Source organism: Daucus carota, chromosome 2 (assembly GCF_001625215.2).
Source record: "Daucus carota subsp. sativus chromosome 2, DH1 v3.0, whole genome shotgun sequence".
NCBI classification, from domain to species: Eukaryota; Viridiplantae; Streptophyta; class Magnoliopsida; order Apiales; family Apiaceae; genus Daucus; species Daucus carota.
The window spans coordinates 50582405-50601305 of NC_030382.2; the positions used below are offsets into that span (position 1 = coordinate 50582405).

Here is an 18901-nt window from a genome sequence, read left to right on the forward strand (position 1 = left end):
TTTTCTTTTCAAATTATTGTAAAGATTGATATTATTTTACCTCTCATAATTATATCAAATGCCTATTCCTTTCCAGCCATAATTTTGAAAGTTACATTTACATCAGATTATTCTTCGAAAATAAATTTGTAATATATATTCCAAACTGTTTTAAAAGTTTAAATATAAAAAGGTAACGAACAGGTCTTATTTTTTTTTTTTTGACAAATATGGCTTATAGCCTTACAAATAAGAGCCATCTTTATCGTGCACAAACAGATAGTCATTTCGATCTGGAATTATTACTTCAAAGATATATTCACGGTGTCAGAGGTCATATCTTAATATAGAAATTTTCTGCTAGGTTAAAGTTGAGTATATAAAGTAAATAAAGTAAAACACAATTTTAAAACGTAATTAAGTGAACTAATCAACCAAGAACCTCCGGAAATAGAAAATTTTAATTCATCCGAAACACCAATTTTGATTATTCATTCAATCGCACAAGTAGAATTTCTATTCTTGAAGAAAGTATTATAAAAAAGGGAGAAAAAAGAAAGAGGAGAAAATTGAAGAGTTGTCCCAAGATAACTGTGGATGTGAATGTATGTGAGAAGATATGGGATTGTAATCGACTATTGCTCGTCATATCTAGATGTTCAAACTTTGCTACCATAATTTTCAAATATACCAACCAAAGAAACTACCAACTCTGATTGCCTCAACATCACTTATGTTGCACCTGTCTGGGTGATTAGTGATTACATATGAATTTCATGAAAATACTTGAACCCTACCGAATTTTAAAAAGAATTTTCAAATATCATAGTATAACATGATATTTTTGTAATTTTAGCAGTAATTTTTTTTTTAGCCTTCGAGGTATAAAATTGTGAGTAAATTACAAGTTCGTGCAGGATCAGTATGATTTTCGATAAATTTAGGCACCATCTCTATCTTATTAAATGTTATCGATGAATTCAGTGACATGAAGCATAGAAAGTATATGTACAATGACATGAAGCATATGATTTAATTTGTCAAAATATAAAATTTGAAAATAGATACTTTTTGATAAGTTTGGAAAATATAAAGTTGTGAAGTGACAAGGTTTGAAAGAATCAATGTACACATAATAACACTAGTCAAAAATATTGAAAGTCTCGGCGCCAAATACTCAAAGCCATATCAAGGTACTAGATTGTTGGAAGCCTTGCTGAACAACGTTTCCCAGTTGAGCTCCCACCAATCTTCTTCTTTTTTCATATGTGTTTCTGTCTATATCCACACATACCCTAACACTTTCACATTGTATATACCACATAATAATCTTTATAAATTACACGCCTTCACATTTGTTGTACATTATTAACACATAATCTTGGAAAGTGAGGCTGGGGAGAAAAAATAAATAAATTCCCACCTCTGAATTGTATTCTTTTTTCCTATAACTTGTGGGGTTTTGACATAGAGAGTTATATATTGAGTGATTGATTGGAGGGTTGAGTTGAGGAAATCAAGAAAATGGATGGAGCAAATTTATACAAGGCAAGTCATAGTGTGAGAAGGAGTAGCAGGGAATCAATGGGGAGTTTGAGAACAGGTAGTTCTGCATGGAGGGATCAGGGTGTGGAAGTTTTCTCGAAATCGATAAGAGATGAAGATGATGAAGAGGCTTTGAAGTGGGCTTCTCTTGAGAAGCTGCCTACTTTTGATAGGCTGAGAAAAGGCTTGCTTCTTGGCTCACAAGGTGGTGGTTTTAATGAAGTTGATGTTGATGATCTTGGAGTCAACCAGAGAAAAAATTTACTTGAGAGGCTTGTGAAGATTGCTGATGAAGATAATGAGAAGTTCTTGTTAAAGCTCCGGGATCGTATTGATAGGTACTATTATTTCAATTGATTTTATGTTTTTCTTTTGTTAAGTGTTTCCTGTGTTTTTCCTGTGCTGTTTGTGATTGGATTGATTCTATTAGAGTTGGAGTTGAGATACCCACTATCGAAGTTAGATTTGAGAATTTGAATATTGAAGCAGAAGCTTTTGTAGGGAGCAGAGCTTTGCCTTCTTTTATCAACTTCAATCGTAGTATGGTGGAGGTAAAAAACACTGTTATATATCTACTTGTAATTGTCTTTCCATGTTCTTGCTACATAGTTATTCATGTAGTTATGTTTGGTTTCTGTTCTTTGTCTTCAATAGGCATTCTTAAACATTTTCCATTTACTTCCGAATAACAAGAAGAAACTAACTATCCTTGAAAATGTTAGCGGGATCCTCAAGCCTTGCAGGTGAGCTTTGATGAAGAAAATTCAGATGATATATTCTTCTCTTATAGGGTGAATATTCATGGAAGTTTTACTGCAACACTGATTTTGTGTGTGATGTGTTTTAGGATGACATTGCTTCTAGGTCCTCCCAGTTCAGGGAAGACCACACTGATGCTTGCTTTAGCTGGGAAGCTAGATCCTACCCTTAAGGTAAAATCCATAAAGATAATTTAGTCTTAGCCAAAGAATTAAACTTTTCTGGTTAGATTTGGATATTAATCCGGGAAAATTAAAAAAATCATGCAATACCAGACTTCTGGAAAGGTGACTTACAACGGCCATACCATGAAAGAGTTTGTTCCCCAAAGAACAGCTGCTTATATCAGCCAACATGATCTTCATATAGGAGAAATGACAGTGAGAGAAACCTTGGCTTTTTCTGCAAGGGTCCAGGGGGTCGGATCACGATTTGGTTAGTATTAATCTTACCTTTTTTCTGTCATTTTTAAGTGATATCTTTAATTTCCTTCTATGGTGAAGTGTTTGGCTTAATATAACTTCGTCTTCCTCTCTCAGAAATGTTAGCGGAGCTAGCAAGACGAGAGAAAGATGCAAACATTAAACCAGATCCTGATGTTGACATCTACATGAAGGTAAATTCGTGTGGACCTTATAATTCCAGTATGGAAATATGCATCTACGCATCATTTACACATCACATTGAAGAATATCATCAGACTTGAAAGTCTAATCAGAAAGTGAAAAAGATGGCTGTAAACTTATTATCTATTTCTGTTCCCTACATATCAAATTTTGTACTCATTTATACCTTCTAAAGAGCGATAATTAAAAAAAGATGATACTGAAAGTTGCTAAAGATCAATGAGTAGAATTTCCTGCTAACGTTAAAGTCCAATTTTCCATATACTTGCTAAATTCGGTACGAGTAAGTGTATTGTGCTTAATAGAGTTCAAGAACAATGTATATGTGACTCCTTCATCAGTGTAAAAGTTGGCATGTTTTCACCCTAATTCAGGCAGCCGCAACAGCAGGTCAAGAGGCTAGTGTGGTCACAGATTACGTCCTGAAGGTATCATAGTTCTGTGGAACCTTTACAATTACATTCGGAAAAGGTAACACACAGTAAGTGAATTGATGCCTTCTCCTTAAATTGCAGGTTTTGGGACTCGATATATGTGCAGACACTATGGTAGGAGACCAGATGATTAGGGGTATATCTGGAGGACAGAAGAAGCGTGTTACGACAGGTTGAACAAACATTGCATATACCTAGAGCAAGTAGATGAGTTCTTAGGCTTATAAATGTGAGTTGATAAATTATATCGTTAACTACAGGTGAGATGATGGTGGGACCATCAAGGGCACTTTTTATGGACGAGATATCTACTGGTCTGGACAGTTCAACAACATTTCAAATTGTAAAAGCTCTCCGGCACAGTGTGCACATTCTGCAAGGAACTGCTCTCATATCTCTCCTGCAGCCAGCACCGGAAACTTTTGATCTATTTGATGACATTATTCTTTTATCAGATGGCCACATAGTGTATCAGGGTCCCCGTGAACACGTGCTTGAGTTTTTCGAATCTATGGGTTTTAAATGTCCACAAAGGAAAGGTGTTGCTGATTTCTTGCAAGAAGTAAGTGATCCATGTAGATATTGTTCAACTGCTTGCTTGAATGTAACTTACTAGAAATTGATATACGTTATCTGACTGGGGTGTAGGTGACATCAAAGAAAGATCAGAAACAATACTGGATAAACAGAAACCAGCCTTACAGATTTATTACATCGGAAGAATTTGCCGATGCTTTCCGGTCCTTCCATGTTGGACAACATGTTCGCAATGACCTTGCAACTGCATTTGACAAAGGTAAAAGCCATCCAGCTGCTTTGACTACTAATAGGTATGGCGTCAACAAGACAGAACTCTTGAAAGCCGTAACTGCCAGAGAAATTTTGCTAATGAAGAGAAATTCATTTGTTTACATGTTTAAATTGTTTCAAGTGAGTTTCTTATACATTAGCAATTTTACATGTTTTCTTGTTTATTCACGCGTTAATTCTGTCTATAATGTGACTGACAGTAATTATTTGTGAAATATTTCAGCTTACAATCATGGCTTTCATAACTATGACATTGTTCTTAAGAACTGAGTTCAATCAGGATAATGTCACTCAAGGAGGGTTTTACATGGGTGCTTTATTTTTTGGTGTGGTTATGTTAATGTTTAACGGTCTGGCAGAGCTTGCCATGACAATTGCAAAGCTTCCTGTCTTTTATAAGCAACGAGACCTTCTCTTTTTTCCTACATGGTCATATGCTCTTCCAACATGGATTATCAAGATACCTATAACATTTTTGGAAGCTGCTGTCTGGGTGGTCCTTACCTATTATGTTATTGGATTTGATCCAAATGTTGGAAGGTGAACAATTCAATTATGACACTTTATCATAAGAAATTGTTTGCAGATTTATTTGTTATTATTTTATGTTCATATGCTGGTAGCGTTGATAATGATATATATATGATCCTTATGATCCTCATTGCAGATTCTTCAAACAATACCTGATACTCTTGCTAATCAATCAAATGGCTTCTGCACTATTCCGGATGACTGGGGCGTTGGGTAGGAATATGACTCTTGCAAATTCATTTGGAGGATTTGCATTGCTTATACTTTTCGCATTAGGTGGTTTTGTCCTAGCTCGAGGTACTAAAATGTCAACTAAATGTTGTCAATTTTGTTCTCCACTTGTTTTCTGATATTGGGTTAACCTGTGCTTATATTTGTAATGCTTCAGGGGATGTACCGGATTGGTGGCTATGGGGTTACTATAGCTCCCCTATGATGTATGGTATGAATGCCATTGCAGTAAATGAGTTTCTTGGTCATCAATGGAAAAAAGTAAGTTGGTTGTACCCTACTTATCCTACTTATTTCCTTTGCATTTTTGGAAAAAACTGATTTGGAATCATTTTTTTTAAAAAAGTTAAATCCAGATGGAACTGAGACCATTGGAGTTGCACTTTTGAAATCTCGAGGCTTCTTCCCTTATTCATACTGGTATTGGATAGGGGCAGGGGCATTAATTGGATTTATTCTCATACTTAACGTCGGCTACACGTTGGCACTCATGTTTCTTAACCGTGAGTGTTTTACTTTCTACGACTGCAGTTTTCATCTTCTTAATACATATAGCTGATCTGTCACTGTACCATGCAGCTCTGGGAAAGCCTCAAGCTATTATACCAGAGAGCAGTGATGCTGCTGAGGGTGAAGAATCCAATACTGAGAATAATCAAACCAAGAAGAAAGGAATGATTCTTCCCTTTGAGCCGCATTCTATTACATTTGATGATATTAAATATTCTGTTGACATGCCCCAGGTAGGTTATAATTTAAAAAGGAGAAATCATGGTTCTTTGCATTCTAATTATAAAAATAAAATAGTTTCTAACTGGAAGTGCATAAATATGATAAGTGCAACATAAGTACTTGTAGGAAATGAAAGAACAAGGTGTTGTTGAAGATAAGCTATTGCTTCTGAAGGGTGTGAGTGGAGCTTTTAGGCCAGGTGTTCTTACTGCTCTAATGGGTGTCAGTGGTGCTGGTAAAACAACTTTGATGGATGTGCTTGCTGGTCGGAAAACTGGTGGATATATCGAGGGAAATGTTACTGTTTCGGGGTATCCAAAGAAGCAGGAGACATTTGCTCGGATAGCTGGATACTGTGAGCAGAATGATATTCACTCACCTCATGTTACTGTGTATGAGTCATTGCTTTACTCAGCCTGGCTGCGATTGTCCTCAGAAGTTGATACTGCCAAAAGAAAGGTCTGTCGAATTATCGAACGACTCAGTTAATTCTTGAAAGCTGTATCTGCTTTTGTGCACAGTCAAAACTGTAACAACAGTTTGAGATGGAGCAAAGAACTTTCTACTAAATATTTCTGTTTTCTACAGATGTTTGTCAATGAAGTCTTGGAACTTGTTGAACTGGACAACTTAAAGGAAGCGCTTGTTGGTTTGCCAGGTGTAAATGGTCTTTCTACTGAACAACGCAAGAGGTTAACCATTGCAGTTGAATTGGTAGCAAACCCATCAGTTATATTCATGGACGAGCCAACTTCAGGGCTGGATGCAAGAGCTGCCGCAATTGTGATGAGGACAGTTAGAAATACTGTCGACACCGGAAGAACAGTTGTTTGCACTATCCATCAACCAAGCATCGACATATTTGAAGCTTTTGATGAGGTGAAAGCTTCTTACTTATGTACACCTACTTATAAAAATAACATCCAAAAATATAACTGCACACATATGCATGTAGACATTCATATTGAGAAGAACATCATATTCAAAGGAAAAACTGAGGGCAGAAGGGGAGTGTACATCTTGAAGATACCTTCTGTTATTTGTTGAACTCTGTGTATAAATTATATAAACTAAAAATTATCATTACATTGTTCACAGCTATTCTTAATGAAGCGAGGAGGCCTGGAGTTATATGCAGGGCCAGTGGGTCGGAATTCTTGTGAATTAATCCAGTACTTTGAGGTGAAATTTAATGAACAAAATATACATTTGATTCTTTGGCAATATGATTATACTAATTTCTAAGACTTGAATTATTCTCTAAAAGGGAATTGACGGAATAAGTAAAATTAAAGACGGATATAATCCAGCCACCTGGATGTTGGAAGTTACTGCATCTTCCCAAGAAATAATTCTGGGGATTGATTTTACAGAAATATACAAGAATTCTGATCTGTACAGGTACGCCAACTTAGCAACAGCTGTTGCATATCATCAGCAAACTAAATTCCCATTTTATGTTTTTTGTGCGAGACTTCGCTTAAGATTTTTACTAATTTATTTATATATATTCATGTATGAATGATACAGGAGAAACAAAGCACTTATCAAAGAATTAAGTACACCTCGTCCTGGTTCCTCAGATCTCAGCTTTCCTACTCAGTACTCGCAATCTTTCATTGTCCAATGCGTGGCTTGTCTATGGAAACAAAGATGCTCGTACTGGCGAAACACATCATATACTGCAGTGAGATTCCTTTTCACGACTGCTATAGCATTAATTTTTGGATCGATGTTCTGGGACCTTGGTTCAAAAATGTAAGTTACAAAATTCAGGGTAACAAACGGAACAAGTTTAAGCTAATTTCACATCTTGTTTAATTTCTATAAATATTTGGCCAGGAATACGCGGCAAGATCTCTTCAATGCAATGGGTTCTATGTATGCTGCTTGCCTCTTCCTCGGTGTCCAAAATGCTTCATCAGTGCAGCCAGTGGTTGCTGTAGAACGAACCGTGTTTTATAGAGAAAGAGCAGCTGGAATGTATTCCGCTTTGCCATATGCCTTTGCTCAGGTAGTTTTTCCTTTTGTGTCAGTTTTTCTATTGCGATGTCTTGTGCATGCCCTTGCTGTGTATTTTTACGCGCATGTTTAATAAAATTGATATATTTGTTCCTCTTCAGGTTTTAGTAGAAATTCCATATGTCTTCTGTCAAGCTGTTGCATATGGTCTTATTGTATATGCAATGATCGGATTCAAATGGACGGCTGTAAAATTCCTTTGGTACTTGTTCTTCATGTTCTTCACATTCATGTACTTCACCCTCTATGGTATGATGACTGTGGCCGTGACTCCTAACGCTGATGTTGCTGCGATTATTGCTGCTGCATTTTATGGAATTTGGAATCTCTTTTCTGGATATATTGTCCCACGACCTGTAAGTTATATTTCCTCGGCTTAGCAAACTTTAATACTAGTTTTTTCATGGAAGTGAGAAAAAAAAATATTAACATGACCTCTTATCGTAAAATTTTATTAACAGAGCATGCCTCAGTGGTGGAGATGGTACTCTTGGTTATGTCCAGTTGCTTACACATTGTATGGTCTGATTGCATCACAATTCGGAGATATCGATGACAAGACACTTACAGACACAAACCAAACTGTGAAGAAATTCATTGAAGATTACTTTGGGTTCGAACATGATAATGTCTGGGCAGTTGCACTTGCAGTCGTTGGATTTACACTTCTTTTTGCAGTCACATTTGCCTTCTCCATTAAATCATTCAACTTCCAGAGAAGGTAGAAAGTTAAGGCAGAGATTTGATCTTGCTCATTACAGGATCCCCAATCAACTGATGACTTATCTATGTGCATATAGTGTATCATGTAACTTGTTGTGAGGTTGTGAAGCGACAGGCCTTAAATAGTTTCCTACTACGACGAAAAATAAGACTAAATAGATCTCTAGGAGATTTTTAGACATTTTTTGACTTTTTTCAAGTTGTATAAACAGGTGATTCATGATTGTATAGGCTTTATACATTACATAAACCTCTGTAATGATATTCAGACCACCTGGGACGAGACCTTTGTTTTTAAATATTTAGAACCGAAGATCCATGACTAGCCAAGGTTCTTTGGAATCCTGGTATGGCAAACTTTTGTGCTTCTCAAATGTTACGCTTCTACTTGCTATTTGCTAATATTTTTTTCTTCACACTTTTAACTAACTAGTCAAATTGATTCTGGCAAAAAAAAAAAAAATAGTCAAATTGATTATAATGAATTTATATATATTTAATTAAAAACACATATATTATCTGAAAGTATATCTAGTATAATTTAAAATATGATTTTTAATTTTCTAAAATAATATATAAATATTTTTTATTTTTAAAAAAACATATAATTTGAAACTGAGAAAATATTTATAATTTCCGTATTGGTATAGATTTAGAATTTAAAATTTTTCCATGGTAAATTTTGTGGTGGACTATCATTGTCTTTAACGAAGGTGGTACACAGTGGTGCCATCTTGATTTTGGAAAAATAATCAACCCATTGTCCCAGATATTTTCCAAGATAAAAATAATAGAGTTCACAATAATAGAAATACTTCTAATTTCATGCCTACACATGCAAAATATTGTATGAAAAAGTCTAAAACCCCTGGCTAACAATTTTGATATGTTTATTGTTTATAAGGTGTCAATTATTCATTTTACAATTTTAATATGTTATATGTTTATTGTTTACAATTATTCATTTATGAGGAAAATTTGTCATAAAATTTTCAAAAAAAAAAATTACAAATTTCAAAGTCTTTTAGTTTTCCCTTTTCTTTTGTTAGGGACTCATGAAATATTTAAATTTTAAAACTACGAGATTATTATTTTAAATTTATTGTGATAATAATTTTCAATAAAATAGAAATTATAATAAAATCATGACTCTAAGATTCTGAAACCACCAACCCGAGGGAGTAAGTGTGAAATTTGTCAACATTCTGAAACGGTATCAGACTCTCTAAGATTGCACCGATGGGTTTCCAAATTCATGCAACCTATCTTTCCCTTTTCCTTCATCACACCATCATCGACACATACTCTAAATGCATTATAGGATTACAATATTCCACAAAAGTGTTCCATTTGGTGAGAATATGTATGTGTATACTGTGTACTGAGTTTCGGAAGAAACTCACGTTTAATTCTGACATACTTTGGCCAAATAAAGGAACATAAGGATTTATCTTTGAAAGAAAAACAATTTTTTTTTACCTTAAGCTGTTATATTTTATTAAATAATTAATATAAAATATTTCTTTAATATTTATATTCACAAAAATCATAAAAAGTTACATTTCTTTAAGAAAATAAATTTTTTGGTTACCAAACATGCACAACGTGGTCTTTGATTTATAAAAGAGTTGTGAGTTGAGTTTAATTTTGTGAGCGAATATATACATGCAAGTCATAGTATAACAAGTTGAAGGGAAAAAATGGCAAGCGGTAGTACTGCAAAATGGAGAGATCATCAGGGTCTAGATGTTTTTTCAAAATCAACAAGAGATGTTGAAGATGATGAAGAGGCTTTAAAATGGGCTTCTCTCGCAAAGCTTCCTACTTTTGATAGGTTAAGAAAAGGCTTGCTTCTTGGATCACAAGGTGCTGGCTTTGATGAAGTTGATATTGATCATCTTGGACTGCAGCAGAGAAAGAATTTACTGGAGAGGCTAGTAAAGGTGGCTGAGGAAGACAACGAGAACTTCTTGTTGAAGCTCCGACATCGAATTGACAGGTATTTACTTTTACACCCACTCATTTCTATACATTTTTTTTATTGCTCGGCTCACACAATTTTCATAACTTATTTTTAATTGATTTTTTCTAAGAAAATCTTTAAAAAAAGTTATAGAATTACATTTTACAGGAGCATTAAAGTGCGTGACGCGTCTCCTCCCCGTCCCTAATGTATACAATTTAGGGGATGTATACAATTCAGGGGAAGGGATGGAGTATTCAATTTTGTCATTTCATTGATAATTTAATGCTAAATGAAATTTGGACATTTCTTCTGATTGTGGTTGGTATAATGTTGTTAGAGTGGGACTGCAGTTGCCTACAATTGAAGTTAGATTTGAGAATCTGCATGTCGAAGCAGAAGCTTTTGTAGGGAGCAGAGCTTTGCCTTCTTTTACCAACTTCAATCTTGAGATATTGGAGGTATCAACACCTACGTGAAGACACTTGCTTCTTCATTTTAATTTTTTTAATGTAAGTTTTGTTTAATGTTTAATCACCGGTAAATAATTCTTCACCTTTGATCTGAACAGGGGCTGTTAAGTATTTTCCATATATTCCCAAACAAGAAGAAGTTAACTATCTTAGAAGATGTTAGCGGAATCCTTAAGCCTAGCAGGTAGTCTTAATTAAGAGAATGTGAATAATTTAAACTTCTCTGATGCTGATATGTGTGGTGTGTTATAGGATGACATTACTTTTGGGTCCTCCCAGTTCAGGGAAGACCACACTGATGCTTGCATTGGCTGGGAAGCTAGATCCGTCCCTTAAGGTAAATTTTTATTAGACTTGTCAATCTTAGCTGAAGGATTTTGCATTCTTGCTGAACTGGGAAACTCATTTAACATGTTCATGCAATATTAGACCTCTGGAAGCGTGACTTACAATGGCCACAGCATGCAAGAGTTCGTTCCTCAAAGATCGGCTGCCTATATCGGCCAAAACGATCTCCATATAGGAGAAATGACCGTGAGAGAAACCTTGGATTTCTCTGGAAGATGCCAGGGGGTAGGATCACGCTATGGTTAGTAGTAAACGTATCTGATTTCTTTATTCCTTTATAATGAGCTTGAATTTGGAAGATTGATTTGCTTTAAACACAAGGTGCTTTGATGCATAATACATGTTTATACTTCCCAGAAATGTTGGCAGAGCTGGCAAGAAGAGAGAAAGACGCAAATATTAAACCTGATCTTGATGTTGACATCTTTTTGAAGGTATAAAGTTGTGAATATTAAAATCTTACAAAATAATTATGATGTTAAACTTCGCAGTTCTGCTGAAAAGTGTGATCTTAACTTTAGGCCACATTGAAGTAATATTAGCTAAAACACCTATTTCCATATATATAATCTCTTTCCTCCTTGACACTGTTTCTAAAATTTGGCAGAGAACTGAACAGCAAAAAAGTAAAAGATAAATAACTCTTGATTAAACCGAGTCAATATATTACAAAATCATAAAATACTGTTGTAGAGATGATCTTGTGATTTGAATACATTCGGTTAATTTATTTGCAAAAACCTGGCTGATGACCCCCCACCTCCGCTATAATATTCTTTGATGCCAAGAGATGAAATGAAAAATCATAGTTGTTCGGTTGTGCATGAAAGGAATGAACTGTTGGGATAAGTAGTTTATGCGACTTTTTATTTAATTTTAGAGTGACAACCTTGTTTCCACTTCCAGGCAGCTTCAACAGCAGGTCAAGAGGCTAGTGTGGTCACAGATTATGTCTTAAAGGTATTTAAACTTGTAATACAGTCTTTATAGTAACACTGAGGAAAGGTAGCATCACTGGATGAACTTATGCCTCACATGAAATTGCAGATTTTGGGACTTGATGAGTGTGCAGACACTATGGTAGGAGACCAGATGATCCGGGGTATATCTGGAGGACAGAAGAAACGTGTTACAACAGGTTAAACAAACACTTTACAGCTTTCTCAAGCAAGATGATGTATAGTCTGAAGGAAACAAGCTAAGAAATTATATTTTTGATTGAAGGTGAGATATTGGTAGGACCTGCGAGGGCACTTTTTATGGATGAGATATCTACTGGTTTGGACAGTTCGACAACTTTTCAAATTGTAAAAGTGCTGCAGCATACTGTGCACATTCTGCAAGGAACTGCTCTTATATCTCTCCTGCAGCCTGCTCCGGAAACTTTTGAGCTGTTTGATGACATTATTCTCTTATCTGATGGCTACATAGTGTATCAGGGTTCCCGTGAACACGTGATTGACTTTTTTGAATCTATGGGTTTTAAATGCCCAAAAAGGAAAGGTGTCGCAGATTTCTTGCAAGAAGTGAGCCATGTTCACTATGCTTCACAGATTGCTTAAGTAGCAGCTTAGTAAAAGAATAATATTCTTTTTTCTCAAGTCGAAATCATCTATGGATGCAGGTGACATCAAAGAAAGATCAGAAACAGTACTGGCTACACAGAGATCAACCTTACAGATTCATTACATCCATGGAATTTGCTGAGGCTTTCCAGTCATTCCATGTCGGAAAACAAGTTGGCAATGATCTTGCAACCTCATTTGATAAAAGCAAAAGCCATCCAGCTGCTTTAACCACTGATAAGTATGGTGTTAGCAAGTCTGAACTATTTAAAGCCGTGACTGCAAGAGAAATTTTGCTTATGAAGAGAAACTCTTTTGTATACTTATTCAAGCTGTTTCAAGTGAGTTTCTTTACCCCGCGATATTTTACACATATCTTCTATTATGTTTGTATGCTTTGAAATAATCTTATCTTAATTGTACCTCTAATCAATTGTAGCTTACTGTTATGGCAATGATACTGATGACACTGTTTTTAAGAACTGAGTTGAACCATAATACACCTACTGAAGGTGGGTTGTACATGGGTGCTTTGTTTTTTGCTGTTGTTATGATCGTGATTAATGGAATGGCAGATCTTGCCATGACAATAGCAAAGCTTCCTGTTTTCTACAAGCAAAGAGACCTCCTTTTTTTCCCTGCATGGTCATACGCTCTTCCAACATGGATTCTCAAAATACCCGTGTCATTTTGGGAAGTCGGCGTGTGGGTAACCCTAACTTATTATGTAATTGGATTTGATCCAAATGTTGGAAGGTAAACAAATGAATCAGAACAGTTCTGATACTTGCCTACTTGCATTGAGAGGAGTATAATTGATATATTCATGGCCTGTGATATATGACTATAATTGATCCTCATTGCAGATTGGCTAAACATTACCTGATACTCTTACTAGCACACCAAATGGCTTCTGCACTCTTCCGGATGATTGGGGCACTGACAAGGACTCTGATACTTGCAAACACATTTGGTGGAATTGCAATGCTTTTACTATTTTCGTTAGGCGGCTTTGTGATGGCACGAGGTATAGTAACATGTCTGTTGAGTGACGATTTTCGTTGTTGCTTATCTTACTTATTTTTGGACATGTATTTACCCTATTTCCTGAATTTTATAATGTTGTAGGGGATGTGAAGGACTACTGGGTATGGGGTTACTATAGCTCCCCGGTGATGTATTGTATGAATGCCATTGCGGTGAATGAATTTCTTGGTCACCAGTGGAGCAAAGTGAGCATATACTTGAACCATTTCCTTCCAACTGTGCTTCTATCTACTCAATGTAGAACTAGTCTGATTAGAAATCATTGTTTATGTAAAGTTAACTTCATATGGGGGTGAGACCATAGGGGTTGCAGTTTTGAAATCTCGAGGTTTCTTCCCCTATTCATACTGGTACTGGATAGGCGCTGCGGTACTTGTTGGATTCAAATTTGTATTTAACTTTGGGTACACATTGGCACTTACATTTCTTAACCGTGAGTGTTCTACTTTTTCCCTTTTTATAAGGGTTGATTAGTACTCTTAAAATGGAATTTCCGTTTTTAACTAAGGACATGATAGCTAAGAGTTTACTTAAATGTCATTGTACCCTGCAGCTCTGGGAAGGCCTCAAGCGGTTGTAACAGAAGAGAGTGATGCAGCTGGACAAGCTGCTGAGTTGGCTGAGAATAATCAGAACAAGAAGAAAGGAATGGTTCTTCCATTTGAACCACATTACATCACATTTGATGATATTAAATATTCTGTTGACATGCCACAGGTACTTATAAGGATTGGAACATATGTTGCAATCTAAATGTAGGTAAATGTCCAAGTACGTGTACCTGAGCTGTCAAAATATGTAACTCGTACAGGAAATGAAAGAGCGTGGTGTTGCAGAAAATAAACTGTTGCTTCTGAAGGGTGTAAGTGGATCTTTTAGACCAGGTGTTCTAACTGCTCTAATGGGTGTCAGTGGTGCTGGAAAAACAACTTTGATGGATGTTCTGGCTGGCCGTAAAACTGGTGGATATATTGAGGGTAACATTACTGTTTCTGGTTATCCTAAGAAGCAGGAGACATTCACTCGAATAGCTGGGTACTGTGAGCAGATTGACATCCACTCGCCTCATGTCACTGTCTACGAGTCCTTGATCTACTCAGCCTGGCTGCGGTTGCCTTCAGAAGTTGATACAGACAAAAGAAAGGTCCGTCCGAACTCTGAAACATATATAGTGCAGCACAGTTTACTCTTGTTAAGCATATCTGTTTATAGTCCACACATGTTTCTCACCTGTAACTTTTATGGAGTTCAGGAAGTAGGAACAGTACCATGACATGAAGCAAAGAACTATATTTTCCGTTCTTTTTCAGATGTTTGTCAACGAGGTCCTGGAACTTGTTGAACTAGACATCTTGAAGCAAGCGCTGGTAGGATTGCCAGGTGTGGATGGTCTTTCGACTGAGCAGCGCAAGAGGCTAACTATTGCAGTTGAACTGGTATCAAACCCCTCGATAATATTCATGGATGAGCCAACTACAGGGCTAGATGCAAGAGCTGCTGCAATCGTGATGAGAACAGTCAGGAACACTGTTGACACGGGAAGGACAGTTGTTTGCACTATCCATCAACCTAGCATTGACATATTTGAAGCTTTCGACGAGGTAATCCCAAACGGACCTATAACATATAAACACAAAATTAATTTTCATTGTTATACACATGCACCAATATGGATATGCTTAAACATAATATACATGTGCATGTAGTCGTATAATCGATTCCTTTATGACAATTGGAGATAAAGTTTGGAGAGATGAGAAGGGGTCCATTTGGAAGAAAGTGAATATCTTTAGCCAGTCTCTCTAAACATAATGAATTAGAATTAGCTTCTTTCTTTTTTTTTCTCTTCAACTCTGAGCAAACTGTAAAGAGACTAAAAGCTATTGTTACACGAGTCGCAGCTTTTCTTGATGAAGCGAGGAGGACAGGAGTTATATGCAGGGCCAGTGGGTCTCCATTCTTGCGAATTGATCAAATACTTTGAGGTGAGGTGCATTGATTGTGCGCTGTAACTTTGATATTTACTGTCTCCGAGTTGTGCACCATCATTCAAAACTTTTTTTTTTGGCATACTCTGAAAAAATATTCCGAAAGCATATGTTCTTAAAATTATTTGCATATGGAATTTCCTAATATGGCCAATGTACTTCAGACGGGGAAGTGCTATTTGAACAGTTATGCTGACTTGATAGTTTAATTTTTCCAAAGGCGATCCCAGGAATAAATAAAATCAAAGATGGATATAATCCGGCAACCTGGATGCTAGAAGTTACTGCATCTTCTCAAGAATTACTTCTGGGGGTTGATTTCACTGCACTTTACCAAAATTCAGATCTGTACAAGTAGGCTCTTTTGCAAGACTCTTTCCATATTACTAGCAAACTGATATTGTCTTGTATATTGTTGAAATATGTACTCGACTATTCTTTCCTTTCCCTTTTTTTTGCTACATAATAATATCTCTACACCTCTATATATATTGCAGAAGAAACAAAGCGCTCAATAGAGAAACAAGCAAACTGATATTGTCCTATTGTGAAAATTCACTGTTCCATTTGCTGGACTTTCATTTCCTTATTTTCTTTCGCTGCATAATAATAGCTCCACTTGTGTATATATATTGCAGAAGAAACAAAGCCCTTATTAGAGATTTAAGCACACCAAGTCCTGGTTCTTCAGATATTAGCTTCCCGAGTCGGTACTCCCAATCTTTCATGGTCCAGTGTCTGGCTTGTCTATGGAAACAACGATGCTCGTATTGGCGAAACACATCGTATACTGCACTAAGATTTCTCACCGCGGTAGCTATAGCATTATTGTTTGGGTCCATGTTCTGGGACCTTGGTTGCAAAATGTAAGTACAGGGTAACAACGTTACCGACTTTTTAAAAGTCCAAAACTTTTAGTATAGTCTCGGTTTAGTCAATTATATGTATGCAGGGATACTCAGCAAGATCTGTTTAATGCAATGGGTTCGATGTATACGGCTTGCCTCTTCCTTGGGGTCCAAAATGCTGCTTCAGTGCAGCCAGTTGTGGCTGTAGAACGCACTGTGTTTTACAGAGAAACAGCTGCAGGAATGTATTCAGCTTTGCCATATGCCCTTGCACAGGTGATCAATTTACTCAAGTTGAGCCTTTTGATTGTTGCAGTGTTCTGTTTGCTTGTGTATATCGAACATTTTATGAAGATTGATTTATATCCCCATCCTCACCCAGGTTTTAGTGGAACTCCCATATATCTTTTTTCAAGGTGGAGTATATGGTCTTATTGTTTTTGTGATGATCGGATTTGAATGGACAGTGGTGAAATTATTTTGGTATTTGTTCTTCATGTTCTTCACCTTTCTCTACTTTACTCTATACGGCATGATGACTGTGGCCTTAACTCCTAATGCCGAAATTGCTGCCATCACTGCTACTGCATTTTATGGGATATGGAGTCTCTTTTCAGGATTCTATATTCCTCGACCAGTAAGTTCTTCTAATACCTCAACCCAATATTCTATCTCTCGAAGATTCTGAGATTGATATTACAGTTTTTTGATACAGAGCACGCCAAAATGGTGGAGATGGTATGTCTGGCTAAATCCAGTTGCTTACACCTTATACGGTCTGGTTGCCTCACAATTTGGAGACATCGAAGACAAGAGCCTTACAACCACAAACCAAACAGTCCGGGAATTCATTGAAGATTATTTCGGATTTTATCATGACAAGGTATGGGCTGTTGGAGTCGCGGTAGTTGGATTCTCATTTCTCTTCGCATTCACCTTTGCATTCTCCATAAAAGCCTTAAACTTCCAGAAACGCTAGGGAGGCTATGCTACATCTACTCCTAGCATAATTTGCTGATTGATCTTAATGGGATATCAACAGGTTGTAATACTATTAGGCTGCCTAGCTAGTTCCCAGAGGTTAGCAAATAAAGCAAGCAAATATTGGTTTCCTTTACGTATGGATTCTCATTTATAATTTCATCAGACTTCAAATGTGTGATATACACATGAATGGATTAAATATGGTTTCCAGGTCGTCTTAATTTAGAGCTCTGCAACTTTCATCCCATCTTCAACTAGGATGCGCGTTAGGTAAAATTTAACAACAGGAAGTGGTATTCCCCGACCTGGCAGTGATTTTCGAATCTGCCCAGATCTTGTAATCCGTCTAAAACGAGAATATTATATTTTTAATAAATTTTATTTATAAAACATAGAGTAGTAATATACTTTTCCTCAAAAAAAAAAAAAGAGTAGCAATATACAACAAGTTTGTAAAATAAGATTTAAATCAAATTCTTCACTAAAATGGAAAGCAACTATAACTTTAAGGGAAAATATATTTTTTTGCAACTCAACTTATAGCGTTTTTAGAAACTTACCACCCAACTTATTTATTTTTGCTTTTAGTCACTAATGTTAGGTTTGGTTTTATTTTTAGCCACCAACTTAGGTTCGGATTTGATTACGAGCATTTTAATAATTTTTTGTAGCATCATTTATACATAGTGATAGTATGTAATATTTTGATGATGTGTCGTATGTTTATATCTTTATATATAGCAATAATAATATAAAATGAGCCGATGAAAATTAAAATCAAGAAAAATCATAATTAGATTCCAAAAATTCAATAAATCATGAATATGAAATTAATGACTTCAAACAATTGACCTCCTCTCATAAGATAAATTGTAATTGAGTGATATGACGCATCACCTTTCGCTATTAAAGTTTCAATCGACTAGCTTAGTCTAAGATCTCTTTTAAATTTATCTTTAAAAATTTTAATAAATTTGTCTTATTACAATTTTCAAGATAAATAAATAGAGAGGAAAACTTAATTTTCGATGATTGTCCTCTATATATAATACATCATTTTATATTATTATTACTCCTTCCGTCCCTCTCATCAGTTTACAGTTTTTTCTACTGCTTAGCACGTATTTAAAACTCTTATAAAACATAGTTCCATAACTTATTTTCGTGATTTTTTTGTGTGTAAAAATTCAAACGCTAAATTTTCATTCGGAAAAAAAAAATAAAGTTAAATTTGAAACTACATCTTTTAAAGGCCATAAAATGCGTATAACATTCTTATCATCCAAGGTAAAC

General features: G+C 35.8%; 2 protein-coding genes across 2 annotated transcripts; both read left to right on the plus strand.

Annotated features, from left to right (window-relative positions):
* The first annotated feature begins 1116 nt into the window (after positions 1-1116).
* Positions 1117-8750, plus strand: LOC108207923 (pleiotropic drug resistance protein 1). The gene is made up of 23 exons (XM_017378355.2): positions 1117-1862; positions 1955-2075; positions 2179-2267; positions 2372-2456; positions 2559-2718; positions 2823-2899; positions 3284-3337; positions 3425-3515; positions 3604-3905; positions 3992-4273; positions 4377-4693; positions 4821-4981; positions 5073-5176; positions 5262-5418; positions 5495-5658; positions 5774-6106; positions 6236-6526; positions 6746-6829; positions 6915-7048; positions 7178-7405; positions 7490-7661; positions 7771-8025; positions 8131-8750. Exons 1-23 carry the CDS (start codon positions 1504-1506, stop codon positions 8392-8394), a joined length of 4284 nt encoding a protein of 1427 aa, XP_017233844.1. The 5' UTR covers positions 1117-1503; the 3' UTR covers positions 8395-8750.
* A 1215-nt stretch (positions 8751-9965) lies between these two features.
* LOC108207922 (pleiotropic drug resistance protein 1-like) lies at positions 9966-17807 on the plus strand. Its single transcript, XM_064088017.1, has 23 exons — positions 9966-10391; positions 10696-10816; positions 10927-11012; positions 11081-11165; positions 11258-11417; positions 11534-11610; positions 12083-12136; positions 12224-12314; positions 12401-12702; positions 12801-13082; positions 13181-13497; positions 13608-13768; positions 13870-13973; positions 14065-14221; positions 14342-14505; positions 14600-14932; positions 15099-15389; positions 15690-15773; positions 15997-16130; positions 16415-16642; positions 16729-16900; positions 17007-17261; positions 17340-17807. The coding sequence occupies exons 1-23, from the start codon at positions 10093-10095 to the stop codon at positions 17601-17603; spliced, it is 4221 nt and encodes a 1406-aa protein (XP_063944087.1). The 5' UTR covers positions 9966-10092; the 3' UTR covers positions 17604-17807.
* The last annotated feature ends 1094 nt before the right edge of the window (positions 17808-18901 follow it).